At 42.1% G+C, this 17,596-nt stretch overlaps 1 protein-coding gene across 1 annotated transcript; it reads right to left on the reverse strand.

Moving 5' to 3' along the window:
* Positions 1-9,808: 9,808 nt before the first annotated feature.
* LOC145393768 (uncharacterized) lies at positions 9,809-17,549 on the reverse strand. Its single transcript, XM_080267820.1, has 3 exons — positions 17,520-17,549; positions 9,998-13,357; positions 9,809-9,940 (listed from the first exon to the last, which is right to left on the reverse strand). The coding sequence occupies exons 1-3, from the start codon at positions 17,547-17,549 to the stop codon at positions 9,809-9,811; spliced, it is 3,522 nt and encodes a 1,173-aa protein (XP_080123946.1).
* Between the last annotated feature and the right edge of the window lie 47 nt (positions 17,550-17,596).

Consider the following 17,596-nt stretch of genomic DNA (forward strand, 5'->3'; position numbering starts at 1 on the left):
AGTGTGTTTAAGTACTTAGGTAGTGTGATGAGTAAGGATGGAGGTTTGAAGGGTGAAGTGCTTGAATGGGTACAAGGAAGAAAGGTTGCTGGTTCCCTGAAAACTGTGATAAGAAACAGGGAAGTGAGCATGGAAGTAAAAAAGTTACTACATGACAGTATTGTGATACAAACTCTAACGTACGGAAGTAAAGCTTGGACGTTGTTGGAGGGGCAGAAGTCAAGGGTGAGAGCGGTGCAAATGAGTTATTTGAGAGGAGCCTGTGGAGCCACATGGAAAGACAGGCTGACAAATAAGGATGTGAAGGAGGGATGCGGATGTGATAAGAACCGTTAGGAGAAACACACTGAGGTGGTTTGGCCATGAGGAGAGGATGGAGAATGAGAGACTGACGAGAAGAGTGTTTATGAGTGAGGTGGAGGGGGGGAGAGGGAGCTGGAGGCCAAGGATGAGATGGAGGGACGGGGTGGAGAGGTATATGAGGGAGGGGGATGTGAGCTGGGAGGAGGGCAGTGAACTGGTGGAGGACAGGGCGACATGGAGGCGATTTGTTTGTGGCCACCCCTTACGGAATTGAGGCATCTGACTATATATATATATATATATATATATATATATATATATATATATATATAATATAGATCGATCGATAGATAGAAATAGATATTAATATAATGTCTATGTGCGTGTGTTTAGACATCCTTATCTCCTGCGTGGGCTTTGTGTAAAACATTATCTAGGCAAATGATAAAAAGGCAAGAGACGCAAATGTCTTGTGTACTTCCCATTTCACTGATTTTTTTTTTTTTTTTTAACTGTTTTCTTTTATAACTTTCTGATGTGACTCGAAAATAAATAAGAGTGAGGACAGACAAAAGTAGGCAAGGTACAGTATTAGGAAGGGGAAGAAAGGGGAAAAGGAAAGGTGGGAGAAAAACCGAGTGGGGGAGAGAAGAGAGAATAAATTTATGCGTGTCAGTGTGAGGTTTCATAACGGAAATAAACCTATCCCTTTGCTCACACTTCTGGCTGTGTACTGGTTTGCACGGTACCCTGAGTTTAAAAAATGACTGTCCAAACTGTTTACGTAATTACATGTACAAACACATGAGCATCGTGGTGGTGGTGGTGGTGGTGGTGGTGGGTGTAAAAAAAATTTCAAGAGGGTCCGAGGGGGGGACTTTGAGAAAACTTTGGTACATTTTCCAGACCCTTCTGTCTTTATAGCATGGGTTTCAATGTACTGTACCCATCTACGTAGTTTCCATGTGCACGGCGAAATGCCCAGGCCCATTAACACCGTTGATCAAGGGGCACTGCATACATATGTGTGTGTGTGTGTGTGTATATAATTCACCGGGTCAGGATCACTTGATGGTCGTGATCGTCAGCTTTTATCCTCCCGGAGGGGAGCTGAGAGCTCATATAGTCCGATCTAAGGGCAAGGCTGTGACCTTCACACATGCACACACCTGTTCCCTTGCTCAAGGGGGAAAGTAACCACCCACTTCATCAGTGAAACTTTTTGCAACCTGAGTAAGGCGCGAATTCCCGTCTACCAGATGGCAAGTGAGAACGCTACCACTGTGTGTGTGTGTGTGTGTTGGCACATTCCCCTGATGACACTCCGGATCATGCTGAAATAGACTAGAGACCATGGGGAAGGGCACAAAACTCATGGCTGGGTCAAACCGACTATTCATGTCAGAGTGCCAGTGTTGGGGAGAGTTGTTGCCTGGAGGCTTACAGGGAGGAGGGGCGGAGTTGGAAAATGAGTGAGGCCATGTGCTACCACAGCATTCACTTCAGATGAGTGAGTGAGTGATATATTCTGAGTAAATGGCCCAAAAGCCCATGGCATCAAAAGGATGAAATGCTGAAGTGAGAGATTTTGTTTCTTTAATCCCATCCATCCGATTACATAATTCTCACTTTTTTCTCCCTATCTAGAATGGAGTTGTTGAAGGCTATCTTTAACCTGCTCAATTTGAAAAGCTTATTCTAATGAGATTATAATTTTCGAGTAGGAAGAATTTCAAAAAATAATCAGATGAAGATGCCAAAGTCTAATGGACAGACGTTAAGGAATGGAAACTCAAGAGTGGGTTGGCGGGATGAAAGGGGAGGGAGGTGATACAGGGAGATGACAGAAGACACCAGGCTGCTCTCACTCCATTTAAAGAACAGTGGACAGGAATGGTGATAGTGGGCGATGGCAGACCACTGAGCAGGTGACTAGGAGATTAGAAAAGCAATGGGCTTCCTGCCGGGACCATTGGTGGGTGAGCATGGAGGGTGGAGGTTTCAAGACAATGATTCTGAGCTCAGAAATTAGGGTGAGTCCTTTGTTCTATGGAAAGCTATTGATGAATGATGACAATTCAACAGGAACCTACCATTATGTAAGTGGTGTCAGCATACAGCAATGCATACTGATAGTGTCACACCATATCCACATACAGTAATTGTTTACAGTTGGTCATACTTTAAGAAATTTATTTTGCAACATAAAAATATTTCTAAAGCACTCGTGAAACTGAATACTGTATAACAGATTAACTTAGTTTCCTTTTACAACTGTGGTCCATAAGGAAATACTGAGTTACTACTGTTAAGTAGCAGACTGTACATGATAAAGACTTTCTGTACATACCTCTGATTACAGTGAATGCCGTACGTTGAATGATATTCTGCAAGATTACTTATTAAAGTGGTGGTAGGTGGTGGCGACCATCATCCACTCACTTGGTGTAGTGCTGCCTACTTCTTCCTTAGCCTTTATCATTCTTTTTCTGTGCCTCCTCTCCTCTCTTCCTATTTCTCCCATCTTTCCTGTCACTTCTTATTGCTTTTCTTTCCTTTACAGGTGGCTTTACATTGAGTGACAAGCCAAATGGTTTCCTGTAAGCCAAGAAACCATTTACAACGCTGGGTGGTAACCATATAACCAAACCATACGTGCTCCCTACGTGTGAACAAGTGGGTTGGTGAAGGGTTAGTGCCCCTCCCCTTAAAACAAAAAACTCAAAGTCAAATGGCCACCCCTTACGGGATTATGGCGTCTGGCAATAGATAGATAGATAGATAAACTTATTAAAGATACCTTAATAAAGCTGACAAGCTTACTGTGTAAGTAAGTAAGGAAATGTATTGTGTACTAGTGTTCTCAAACAGTTTGATGTGACTTTAACCAAATTTGGTGCAAAAGTTAAGTGCCGGGCAAGGAGCTGACATTGTCACTAAACACACACTTACTTAGGCTATAATGTCACAATATTCACTTCAGATCAGTCCACATGAATGATAATGCTGTTTATCATAAAGCTGCCAAACAACTGTAATAACAATTAATATTTCATGGATACTTTCACAAAAACTCATGTAGTCTTTAATAAATGTATTCCTTTTTAATTACTGTTTCAGGTTTGGTGTTAAGTACTTAGTGAATGAGTAAATGGTAATTTGAGGAAAGATATCATTATCATTATACAAGTCTCTAAACACTCCTACAGATACAAATAATACTGAAATATATAAGCACCTTCATTTTTTTGTTTTGTAGTTTTTTTGCAATGTTCTGTCCTGCTTGTACACTTTGATATCCACATTATTTTATTTAACTTGAGGTAGGCATTATACAGTACCGTGAAGGGTTGTATGAAAGCTGCATTTATACCTTCTACTGTGACGTCACAGAAGAAGAATAAAATTGTCTGGCAGTACAAAGAATGTAATAAAAAACATGAAATCAAGCTGCAGGATTTAAGGGACTGAAAGTTGATGATGCCAGATACTGTGTAGAGTGGACGCCTGCCATCAGATGAACAAGACTGGCACATGCAAGGAGGTACAAAGCCTTTCTGATAAAACAAAAACAAAACAAAAAATGTGGTGAGCATAGATAAGACTAGTTATATTGGCAGTTTATGTAATCCACTTTCTGACAGAAGCCAATTCCATTTTACCCTTTGTGAGTGTAGGGGCCCCGAGGCTTGGCTGTGGCAGTCCAGAAAACATAAGGGTAGGTGAACAGCCTATGCCCATGGTAGCATTTTATGTGATACAAAGACTTCTGGCAGCCCTATATTTACCTGGTAAATTGATAGTTGTCAGACTGCCTCTAGTTAACAGGTAATGTGAAACGTATTGGAGTGGATGGATATGCCTATGGGGTGAGGTCAGGCTTTTTCGAGGGCTTGAATGGTGATTGAAAGAGTGTGGCCATTTAAATGAGTATACTGCTGATTCTATAATTCTTCAATTTTTTTTTCTTCCCTCCCTCTCTCGCTGGACCTTACCTAATCTGATTCTTGGGTGAGAAAAGGGGCTGGGATGATGATAAATGATGAAAATCCTTTGGCCACCTCTTGGATCCACACCACAATACATAAATCACAGCCCATTCTAACCCAGGTGCTCTAACACCACCAAATCTCTTAACCGTCAAAGGCTAATTATAAAATGGGCTCAAAACTCAGTGCTTTTATTGATTCCACGTATCTCAAAGGAGTCACTGGGGAAAGATTTTGTACATCTCACAAAAATTTCATGAAGGGAAAGTCCATAAAACTGACTTTTTTTTTTTTTTCCACTTTCGAAAAGGACCAAATTAAAGAGGGCAAAGACTTCTGATCATTTCCCTGTCCTAAATGCAATCTGTTTTTGTAGGATATGGACAATGTAAAATATTTCCAAGCTTCTTATTCTTTTGTTTTGGAGGAAGGACAAGGACAGTGTATAGTACTGCCATGTCTCTTGTTCTTTTGTTTTGGAGGAAGTACAAGGACAGTGTATAATACTGCCATGTCTCTTGTTCTTTGGTTTGGAGGAAGGACAAGGACAGTGTATAATACTGCCATGTCTCTTGTTTGTTTTGGCAGGACAAGGACAGTGTATATTACTGCCATATTTCTTCTGTTTTGAAGGAAGGACAAAGACAGTGTATATTACCGCCATATCCCTTCTTTTGTTTTGGAGGAAGGACAAGGATAGTGTTTAATACTGCCATGTCTCTTGTTCTTTTGTTTTGGAGGAAGAACAAGGAGAGTATATCTTTCCATGTTTCTTGTTTATTCTAAAACTGAAACAAGTAACCATCCATCCATCCACGAACAAGTACACGAACAAATTTATCATACCTACTTTTTTTTTTCCAGTATGGGCATGGAGTGTGTGTATTCTTCCCATAACATCACTTGTTCTAAAAATAAACAACAGTTTTCAACAATGTTCACAGCTACTTTGTGTTCTTGCAGGAAGAGGAAAGAGAGGTGAGTGGCGGACTTTCTGTGTCAGGCCCACGTCTTGGCTTATCACTGGTGTTCACAATGCCACACCTGCAAACATAAGAAAGCAATAAGTCTTCATTGTATGGTGCCCCCTTTTTTTTTAAAGTTCTTTTATTGGTATGAAGTCCACAGTAAATTAATAAAAATTACCTGACAAACCTCTCAAATTTCAATGCTATCTATAAAGTCAATCAGCCAGTTTGCTCTATCTTACAGCACCAGTTGTAATGGTAAAAGTTTTGATCTTTTGGAACACTTCCCTGACATTTAAGGGCTTACTGTACACTGGTGGTTGAATGTTGTGTCCTGTAGGCCATTCCCAACCATAATATGAATACTGACCAAATAAGGTTACAACAATGAAACATCAGAAGGAGAGGATGCAAGGTGCTGTGGTGGCTGGAGGGGGATTAAATGGGAAGGAGTCAAATTCCTGGTCCTCATTCTGTAGAGATTTACATTGTCGGCGTGAGCGGAACACGATGTTTGAATGCCAGTGTACATTCAGTGTTCCCCACATTTAAACTGTACTGGGGACCAATAAATAATGGAATTTCATCCATCCATCCACCCATCATCTAAACCTCTGTTGCCCCATGAGAAGTGTATGAGCCCGGGGCTAAGCAAGTTGGTCCTGACATTTATGATGAGAGTGACCAGCCTCACTCATCCCTGAGTGGCACTATGTGAGCAATAAACGCAAACCACCCCTTGGATATAAACCTACACCAGCTCAATCCAACTGGAACGCCTTAATTACCCACCAAACCACCACACGCCATAATTTGGTTCTATGTTTACCACCTAGCGTAGCAAATGGTTTCCTGGTGCACACGAAACCATTCGGCTTGTCACTCAGTGTTGAGTCACCTGTAAATGGAAGGAAGAGGATAGAATGTAGGAAAGAAAGACAGAAGAGGATGGAAGGAAAGAAGGATGGAAGAGAGGAAAAGACAGGCACCCAAGAGCAGGACTACAGCGAGTGAGTGTACCTTTCTGAAAATGCACTATAATACTAACTTATCCTTTGACAAACATACTGTATGTTCACATTTGTCAATGCTAGCCCTGTACTTGTGGTACCTTCCAACACTAATGTTTTTCACTAGTACAAATTAACACCACATATTAACACCACATAATCCTACACCTTAAACACACCACATAATCCTACACCTTAAACACACCACATAATCCTACACCTTAAACATGGACAACCTGAAGCAATGGTTGCAACCCCAGGCTCATCTGGACATGAACCCAGTGGACTGAAGGAAAATGATGCTGCAGTCCACCATCCTCATTTTGGGATGTTGGGGGAGGGAAGAATGAAGAATGTTTGTGCATCTGAGCTGGTCTTGTGTTTGGGTTCACTGTTGCCACTGTGGGAATGCATCTCTCTCCAGCACCAAGAGAAAGCCTCATCTGTACCCACAATCTTAAACAATCATCATCATCATCACCCAGACCTCCTTTCCCACCCTAGGGCAGGGTGAGGAGTAGCAATGTCCAGACAGCCCACATTTGCTCAATCCAATGGGCCACACACCTATTCACCCATCATTCAAGCCCCCAGAATCCTGGCTCTATCAGATACGCCAAAAACATTCACCACATTTTGTAGCTTCACAGTCTTAACAAACTTACCATTAATTCTTTGCTGCAACTGCGGCTCGTGTTCCAAGGAAAGACAAGGAGGGTGCAGAAACTTCCCATGCTAATTATTCTTTCTGGGGAAAAAAAAAAAAATAATGATTACAAAAGTATCCAAAGTAATTTTGTATTGTAAAGGGCAAAGACAAGAGTGCAGGGCCTTAATCCCATGTCTCAGTCTTCCTGCAAGCAAATCCTGTACTCTTTTTATTCTAAACTGGCCTCAAAATGCCCTCTCTCCACCCTGAATACTGGGCTGAAACATTACAGTAGATCAACACTAGAAAATGATGTTAGTCACGAAGATGTACTATAGAAATGAACAAGAGCCATGGTAGTCTTTTTTTTTGCCACTGAGCTCCATGAAGTAAGCTACTAAAGGAGAGAAATTTGGGCCAAGGCAAGATGACCAAACATTCATGAAGAAGTACTATGAAAGGATGCAGAATTATAGTACGAGTATTCTCTTTATCTGCCACTGAGCTATGTAAAATAAACCGCAAAAGGACAGAAATCTGAACCAAATTTGGATGAAAGCATTACACTTATACAAGACTATTATTGGTATGCTTGTGTGTGATGGTATCCCCTGGCTGGCAATGCCCCATATCACCAGCAGTTTTGCAGTCCATCATAACACCTTGAATTGCATTCTAAGTGGCAGTATGAATTCTACACATTAAGCCACAATATCCTATCTATCTATCTCTTGCCAGATGCCATAATCCCGTACGAGGGTGGCCATTTGACTCTGAGTTATTTGTTTTACGGGGAGGGGCACTAACCCTCCACCAACCCACTTGTTGAAACGTAGGGAGCACATATGGTTTGGTTATATGGTTACCATCCAGCGTTGTAAATGGTTTCTTGGCTTACAGGAAACCATTAGGCTTGTCACTCAATGTAAAGGCACCTGAAAAGGAAAGAAGAGTAATAAGAAGTGACAGGAAAGATGGGAGAAATAGGCGGAGAGGAGGGCAGGCACAGAAAAAGAATGATAAAGGCTAAGGAAGAAGTAGGCAGCATTACACCAAGTGCGTGGATGATGGTCGCCACCACCTGCTGAATGTTTATGATGCATACTATGCTGACATTACAGCAGCATTAAAAAAAAAAAAAAAAAAAAAAAAAAAAAAACACACACACACACACACACACCCAAGAAAATGCTGAGGTATAATATATAAAATAAATACCTCAAGAAGTACTAGAAAGCCTCCTGTGTCACAAAAAAAAAAAAAAAAAAAAAAAAAAAAAGCATACAGTATAAAATAACAAATATTTACTGCTTTATTTCCATACACAATACATTAATTTTCTCATCTATGATATTTATACAAACTAAAGTACAGTATGTCCAAGTACAGTCCTGGAGAGGACCCTTAACAATGGTATCAATACCTTAGGTGAAGAGAAGCAAATGCAACTCCTGCTTGGGAACCAAACTTCCTCATCCTAACCTGCATCCTCAAAGAGGACTATGGTCTAGCCTGGCAAGTTCCAAATTCCATGTGGAGGCAGATGCTCCCTACAATTTTTTTTTTTTAACACATGGAAAATGACTCTCCAGCAGTCATTCCCCTATTCCTCAAGCTTGCCAGAGACATTAAGAGGAATCCCAGGTCCCAAACACAATACTGTATATTTGCCTGTTTGCTTCCTACTCATCTCAATCACAAGATGAACATGTGGATTTATTCACAATACTGTAATTCTTGCAGACAATGGATCCACACCACACGCATTACATCTACAAATATCAGACAACACCACAGCATAGGGGTAAGCGACAGGTGCTACATCCACAATCACTGTTCCTGTCACTCAAAACAGTTATCTCTCATCCCCTCCAGCAACACCCTCACTCACACAAACACTGGCATCACAGCTCAGCCCCTACGCACAAACACTACAACTACAACACAAACCCAAACACACACACCATTTTGAACACACAGCGTAAAACTATTATAACTAAATGTTGAAAGCATCCACACTAAAACACCATACACTGAAAAGCTTCTTCTACGACAATATTGTACACATTGCACTCCTATGAGAAACAAAGCTCAAATGCACACATAATACTCCAGACATCAGTCATACCTCGTGCATCTGCACTGACAGAACTGATGGCCATGGAGGATGCCTCTTCACTTACAGTCACACATTCATCCTATACAAAGACACAACATGTATGAAGCATATAAGTATGGATGTTCATGCCTGTAGACTGGAGTCAAGAATCCAGAGATTTGAATGGTGGGTGAATGAGTGGCCCATTTAACTGGACAGACTTTTGGTTAGTTTCCCATTCTATTAGTGATGATGACAACAACGACAATGATGATGATGATGGATCAAAAACTTGATGCTGAAATGGTATTAATTAATCAGCAACTAATGAAACAATCTAAAATGAAATAACATTAAATAAGGACTAACTGTATGAAGGTATTCTAAGATACAGAAACTCCTCATTTCATTGTGTGTTCTAAATATCACTTTTTTTTTTTTTTTTTTTTAAATACAACTGGTACTGCAAACTGTAGGCAACTGGTAAATCGGCTTAACAGGTTCTACAAAGCAAACCCAGTGAACTGCAGACTGAAATTATCTTTCTTAGGCAATTTACCTACCATATCATGGAGCAACAGACCTGCTCAGTTATATCGGTGTCTCTGCATTTTGTTTCCCCCTCCAGGATTAGTTTTACTGGCAACAACAGAACATTTACGGTAAACTATTTAGTAATTTACTATGCAGTTTATCTGCAAAAAGGACATAGCAAATGTGATGTATAATGAGGGCTTCCTGTTAACTGGTAAAAATATGCTAGAGCCTCCTAACATCTAAAGAATACTGACCTAAGACTCCTGAAGGATGATGTAGCTGAAACTGGACACATCTGCTAGGTGTTCTGCACCCTCCGTCACCTGCACCACATTGTAGTTGTCTTGCTCCTCTAGATTCCCTTCACAATTCGTGATGGACACTTCCTGACCCACATTCATGTTGTCTGTCCTTCCCTCCCTCCCTACCTCCACCCCTCCAACATTCTCCCTCTCCACCTCTGCCTCTGACTCCCTTACATCCTGGTAAATTTGTTCCTCTATCTGTGTATCAGTGACTCTCCCTGGGTGTCGGCGGAGGCAATTGCTCTCACGCTGGTGCCGTGCATAGGTCCGTGCCAGTGTGTCTTCCCAGGCCACACCATGCTTAGTCATGAGGTGTGTACGCAGCTTCTTACGATCATAATACACCTTGGGGCAGTGAATACACTTGCTAGGGTGCTTGACCTGGTGCCGTCTCTTTATGTGCTCTGTTAGATCCCCTTTCCTCTTGAACGTACGCTCACACTCCCGGCAGGAAAACAACTTATTGCTGTGGATGTAGGTGCGATGCTGACTTAACTGATGGTATCTGGCAAACTCCACCTGGCATATCTCACACCGCCACTTGTTATTTGCATGCTCATAGAAGATGTGGGCTTTTAGATCTGTCTCCACATTGTACTTCATGGAACAGAAATTGCATGAGAATTTCTTGAGGTTCACATGAATGTTGGCAATGTGCTTGTCAATGTACTTGGCGCTGTAGCTCTTGCCACAGTACTTGCACCTGACTGGAAGCAAAGTGTTGGCACCATGCTTCTCCTGCATGTGTTTCTCAAGTTGGGTGCGAGTCCTGCAGTGGAAGATACACAGTTTGCATCGGTACTTGAGGGGGCTCTTTAACACTTGTCGGTGGACCCTACCCAGGTGGCTTCGCAGGGAATTGGTGCCATGAAGTTTGCGTCCACACAGATGGCATTCTGCCATCACCAGCCCACCCACTTTTGGTGCTGCCTTGCCATGCACCACCTGCCTATGCTGCATCAAAAACACACTGCTTGTGAATTCCTTGCTACACACACCACACACATGGCTTCCTTTTGCGATAGGATTTCCATGATTATTTGGCCCCTGAGTTTCTGCAGTATCTCCCTTGTTCTCTTCCTCCTCCTCATCTGGCCCCAGGACCCTGGATATGTTGATTCGTCGCTGTCTGATTCCTCCACTCCCATCTCCCTCCAAGACAACGAAGGAACAATGTGCTGCATCCCTATGATTGTCTAGAGCATCCTGATTCTCAAACACCTCACCACACATCTTACATGTCACCTTGTTCCTCCCACTGCCTGACAAGGGGTGAGGGGGCCCTGGCAGCAAGGTAGGAATGCTGGTTCCTCCAGGGGCCTTGATCTTCCTGACTCGGACTGACTCTGGATGCCTGGACAGCTTGTGTTGGTCGTGTTCCACTTGGCTGCCAAATATTTCTGTGCATAAACGACAACGCCACTGCCCTCCCTGGCCCTTCTCTGGACTGAGGGCTGTGCTGTCTCCATGTATTTCTGTCTCTTGCAGTCCAGTTGCAGAACAGTCTTCATGTATTGCTGTCTCATGCTGTTCAATGGCAGCACTGTTTTCATGTACTGGAGTATCTCTCAGTCCTTCATCTGGCACTGACACTGAGGACTCACAGATATCAGGAGTGACACAGTTTCTCTCTGCCTTAAAAATGGTCATCATGGTTTTATCCCTTGTACTCCCAACCTCCAAGCTCTTATCACAAATGTCTCCTCCCCCATCCAACACCTCTTCCCACACCATTTCACTTTTCATGGCAACACCAATTCCTTGACCAATAGGCTGGGATGTGCTACTTGTTGTTCTCACACTTGCCTCAACACTCTGTGTCCTCACGCTGCCTGCCTCACTAACATACACCAGGAACTTGTCATCAATGGTCATGTTGTGGTAGTGACGCAGGTGCTCCACAAGTTCGTTTCTCCCAGCATACTCCCTGCCACAAGCTATGCACTTCCTCAGGCTTGTGTGGTCCCCCATTGGCGTGGCATCATTACGCTGAATCTCCCTAACTAAGTTCATCTTCAGTCCGGTCTGCTGGCTGGACCCCTGCTGCCATTTGAGTTTAATCATGTGCACTGCTGCTGAGTGGAGTTTGAAGTCATCCTCACCATACAGGTCCATCCCACAGAACCCACAGATCAGCATCTTGTTGGATGAAACTTCCTTCTTCACTTTAGCTGACTTAAACTGTGTCCCACCACCCGGAGTTTGCTGTGCCTCGCTACCTACGGTTCCATCCGCCTGACCTGCCTGTGGTTTGGGTAGGATGGGTACCGGGGCCCTCACTGACTGGGCCACGTGTCTTGAGTGCTTCTTGCTGCCGTGCTTCAAGGTGCGCATGGAGATCCTTGAATTCCCCTGTCGAACATCCAGCCATCGCTGCTTCATCTGTGTGGTGAGTGTGAGGAGGCACCGGTACATAGCGTCCCCCTCTAGCAGCAGTGACTGGCACCTATGACACAAAATGAGGCAGTCCTTATGTTGCTTAATGGTATTGGATGGGGGGCACACACCCAGGCACTTCAGGAGAGACAATGTACTGAGACAACTCTGAGGGAGGACACTGCTTGAAGGCACAAAGGTGATTCTGTCTGATATGTTTATAACACCCAAGCACAAACTACATGTTTGCTTGCTCTTACTCACTTTCATCAGAAAGATGTCAGAGGTTTTCTTAGCCAGTGTGTTCCTTGTATGCTCAAAGCTGTTCGACTTATTGAATTCTGTAGCACCCACAGCAATGATATCTTTACTAGATAACTCGTCTCCAATGCGTCTCTTTATCAAAATGTTGGAACCATCAGAGCACTTAAAGATGGGTTTCTCAGCAGCAGACTCCTGATTGCAGTCATTCTTCATGCTGATCTTGTCTCTCACTGGTGAATAAACTGGTGGTGGGGTCCAGGAGGGAGTACTCTGGCGCTCCTCATATGAGTCTGCGATGCTAACCTCAACAACATCACTGGTTTTCTGGTCATCCATCTCTCTGGTTATCAAGACAGCGTCAGCCGGGACATCGTGTTCTGTGCACGGGTCTTTTGTTTTCACCACAACTGAGCCAGACTTCTTAATGTGAATCTTTGCTCCACCTGACAAACTGCTGGGGCCCCTGCTAGATCTGGGGGTCATGAATGGGGGCACAATAACATGAACAGAGGAACCCCTCTCTGAGTTTCTGCTTTCACCCGGCACTCCATCACTCACAACTGCATATGAATTGACACTACAGGTGGAGGCTGATGAGACAACACAGGGGTCTGAGGCAAGTGGAGTGGATAAAGGGGAAGAAATACCAACAGAGAACATTTCCGATGGTGGATATGTGGGTCTCTGATCCCCAAGAATACGGATGCTGTTCTGTGCCTCCTCAATGTTTATGGTGACCACATCATCCATGGCTGGATTGAAACTCACAACACTGATGTCTTTGGAGTCCATGGTGTTGTCTCTGATGTCAGCAAGGCTTGTGGCAATCTCTGTTATCTCTGGTGAAGTATCTAGTACCTGCAGTATATGTGGTGGTGTGGTTTTGTGTTAGTGCTGTTTGTAGCAGTGCCTATGGTCCATGAGGTGGTGAGTGTACTGTCTGTGGCATTGTCTGTGGCACAATCATGGCAAGGCAAAAGAGGAGGATAACTATTCAAAACCCTCACCATTACCATCGTCTTCGGAGATTATATGCTCCTTGGTCCATGGCCCGTCCTATCCTGATGGACACAGAGGGTCAACACATGCAGTGTGGTTCTTCATGTGGATTCACTGTGTTCACCTGTGCACCATACATATCCATGTGTGCAAAGACTGCTTACATAACTGTTTCAATTTAAACTTCAGTGGTATCAATGTATGTGCTTACAGAGTCATCACACACACACAGTCCCTGCTGTGTGCATTTTCCCATGTTAATGCATGCATCAGCCACTGCACCACTGACCTGCAAGGAAGTAAAGAATGATGAGCAGAGTTTAAACACACTAGTAGTGCAGTGCTGTATGTCTGTCTTTTTTCTTTTATCTTAAGCCAATATGTCTACCATCCGATATTTTCTTTCTTTTAGGAAGAGGAATAAAATTAATATCAATATATTTATTACCTTTTATTACCATACTGAGTCTACCATTAAGGAATTTCATTCAGCTTAAGAAGGACATAAAGAACAATGCGTATGAATGCCTTCCACACCATGACATAATCTTATTTTCACTACCTCCAGATAACTTTATAAAACTTAGTAAAGATCTACTGCACTACAGTTGTGAAAGATCCTCCACCAGGTACTTAAAAGGATATAATTTTTCTCCTTACTAATTCCTCCAGTAGTGAAGATCTGCCTGCTGAAACCAGGACCCAGTAATTCTCAACTTACAGGATTCTGAAAATGATAGAACTACTAGAATTCCTGGTGTAACTACAAGCAGAAAATGAAGGTACTGTATATTAAATTTTTATATTTTTACAGCATAATACATCATAATTTTGTTGTTACATGTCACAGTTTTATATACTGCCTACCAAGTTCTAATGTGATTTTTTTCAGATAAATGATGACACCTGAGGATGATACACAGCATTAGCCTACCAATGTGTTCCTATATTTTTTGGTGATATCATCTACATCCCCGTAACAGGAAATACCAAAGGTTTAGTTAGCTATTGTATTATGAGAATCTCCAAGATGCTGGGTTGGAGGGAAATGCCTAGAGTGATAAAAAAGTTCCTTTGCTTTAGATCCTATGCAGAAGGAAGCCTGCATTCTACAGCCTAGGGAGAAATTGTCTTTAGCCCTCACGCTGTACTAGTAAATGACCTCTAGGCTCTTAAAAATAAATGTTAATAATAGTTATTGTTGTTGTTCGACCCCAGTCCTTCTGACTGAGCAGACCCACTGACCGCCGGTAAGCAACCATCCCTATGGGGCTATTCCATAGGTTCCCTACACCGTTAATATTGGGACTGTCTTAGTGTGGTGTGTGCTCTGCAGTGCTCCATTATGTGTTACCGTATGTTGTCTGGGCCTATTTTACAAGTTGGGCACATGTCATCAGTCATTCCACTCAGTACAAATCTCAGGTGGTACTGAGGATAGTTGAGTGATGTCCTGCTCTAAACCTACCAAAATGAAACAGATCATCTCTATTTAAGGACACCTCCGATGGTTCGATGTCAGGAGGGGGGCTTGTAATATAGTGCTCTGATTAAGGTGTTGTAAACGTAATGGAGAAATGTCTGAAGTTAGCGAGATATGTTATTACCTTCCATTTTACTTCGGTTGCTTGCAATGACTTTCCAGTGCTGCAGGATGTAGATCTACATCACCAGTGTTTCGAAGGGGAGGTAGATCTATGTCGCTGGCAAGTTACGGGTTAATGTAAATTATGCTAAGTTAGGTCACCAGTAAATGGTAAACTAGGTTAGGTTAGGTAGCAAACCACGATAGTTTGATGGCATCTATCATTCATGAAATGTAAATTTGTTGATTTCTGTAAAAAAATTAATGTTGACCTTTCTTCCAGTCTTTATTGGAAGCTGTCATATCCTTGTTTTGATCTATCAAGTGCATATACCAATTTCCAAGTACTGGTACTCTGAGAGTGGCTGTTACATAATGGTGCATCTGCATAAGGATAGGTAGGGTAATAGTAACCTACTGAACAAATCCAAGAGAGCTCCTACTCCTATAATACAATACCTGTATTGTATTTTACTTATTATATTAGGGCAAACTGCAGGAAAGCCCCCATTAACAAATGAAAATTTTATGACAGTAGCACCAAGTTAGGTTTGCTGACATCGGCATGGCATCCTACAGAAGGCAATGGGTCAATTTGGACCTGAAATTCATTTATGATTCATCCCAAATTGTTTGTTTGTTAGGTTAAATTGTTAGATAATGCTGAACCAGGTTAGAATAGGTCATTAGGTTACTGGTGTTAGGTTATAGGAGAGGTTAGGTCACATAAGGTTAGGTCAGTAGGATGAACGATTGGTAAATGTTTACACTGCCATGATGCTGGATCCCTACGAAATAATAACAGGAATCAAAACTGCACAGTTCCAAGTCATCTTTTTTCTGTGACACTTTTTCTGCAAATCAAAAATAAGCGAGATACAGTATTGTCAGGTCTTTTAATGGGGTGTTATGACTTTGTAAACATTTTCCCAAACCTACCTTTATTTTTTTTTCTTAATGGTGAAAATAAACAGATACAAATGAATTTCATACCTTATTAAGCATCAACCTACCCAAATGCCAACTAACCTAACCTAGATCCATGTCATATGAGCCCAACCAAGACTATTTTCCAATCTCATCCTTCGTAGTCAGCAGAGTCCACCTTGACTGATTTCAGATGTGAAAATATATGACAGACCCACTTCCAACTCTGTGACTGGCTGAATCAGGACCATGTACCAGCAAAAACAAAAGCATACCACATATGACCATAACACACCACCAAGTCACAAAAACGCGTTGTCTTCAATGGATGAAATGTTGCAAACCACCAGCACAGGCTAATTTGCAGAGGAAGCATCACAGAAGAAAGTTGACCTAGAACTGAGCAGTAATTTGATTCCTGTTACTGCTTCTTAGGAATCTGGTGTTAAGGTTTTGTGGACATTATCCAAATGATTTGCGATGGACTGATTTTTGAGCCGAGTCAACCTGAGTCGACATGGTGGATAACCGTTTGTCATGGTTTACATGTAAAACTGATGAGGTTGTTGATTAAAACTTTTAAAACTTGTCTCAATGATAATTACATTACAATGTACCGTAGTTTATTGAGAAAAAACACAACTGTAAGTCTGTTATAGCCTTGTGATAGGTGGTGGCAACCATCATCTGCTCACTTGATGTTGTGCTGCCTATGTCTTCCTTCACTTATATCATTCTTTTTGTGTCTGCCCTTCTCTCTTCCTGTTTCTCCCATCTTTCCTGTCACTTTTTATTACTCTTCTATCCTTTTCTGGTGGCTTTAGATTAGGTGAAAAGCCTAATTGTTTCGTGAAAGCCACGAAATCATTTAAAACACCAGGTGGTAACCATATCACCAACCCATACGTGTTCCCTACTTGTCAACAAGTGGGTTGGCAGAGGGTTAGTGCCCCTCCCTATAAAACTAACTCAAAGACAAACAACCACTGTTTATGGGATTACGGCGTTTGGCTAAAGATGGATATATTTTCTATGCATGGGAGTTTTCCTGCAGTTTCACCTTCCATTATAACCTGGTTACCAAAATAACAGGCTATAAAACCAGCAAGAATGCATCATTTTGAAATTACTGCCTACAGAACTCATCACTAATACATGCAAACCAAGCCTACAAGAACCTAACTCAATCCTGAATGCAACAATGGTGTCCTAACCCTGGCATGATAAGTTGTTTCCATTGAATCTGAATGTCAGTTTCAAAATATACCACACAATGAAGAAACATCTGTCATAACCTTGACGTGTGTCGAGAGTTCTTGATTTTATTCCAATTTAATATCTGCTATGATTAGGTTAGGCTTAATATATTAGTTGGAGTCAGGGTAATAAGGTAGCATGAATCAGTCGTAAGGCAACTTTGGTTTGGTTACTGTGTTAGGATTTAAAGTTGTAGTTACTGTAAAACAGGTTCTGTTGGGAACCACAAATAATAGCAGCTCTACAACGCACCTTCAGCAGTTGATCGTCCACTACGGCCATGAAGCTCCAAGATCGTGAAACTTTGACCAAATATAATATGGCTTATG

The sequence above is a fragment of the Coenobita brevimanus genome, chromosome 3 (genome assembly GCF_032717465.1).
Source record: "Coenobita brevimanus isolate Jiangsu-jjx chromosome 3, ASM3271746v2, whole genome shotgun sequence".
NCBI classification, from domain to species: Eukaryota; Metazoa; Arthropoda; class Malacostraca; order Decapoda; family Coenobitidae; genus Coenobita; species Coenobita brevimanus.

Coding starts and splice junctions, on each gene's coding strand:
- LOC145393768 (XM_080267820.1), bottom strand. CDS start 17,549: ATGGCCGTAGTGGACGATCAACTGCTGAAG. Junction 13,358..17,519: donor TGGACGATCAACTGCTGAAG/GTGCGTTGTAGA, acceptor CATATACTGCAG/GTACTAGATACTTCACCAGA. Junction 9,941..9,997: donor CAGAGGTGGAGAGGGAGAAT/GTTGGAGGGGTG, acceptor AATGTGGGTCAG/GAAGTGTCCATCACGAATTG.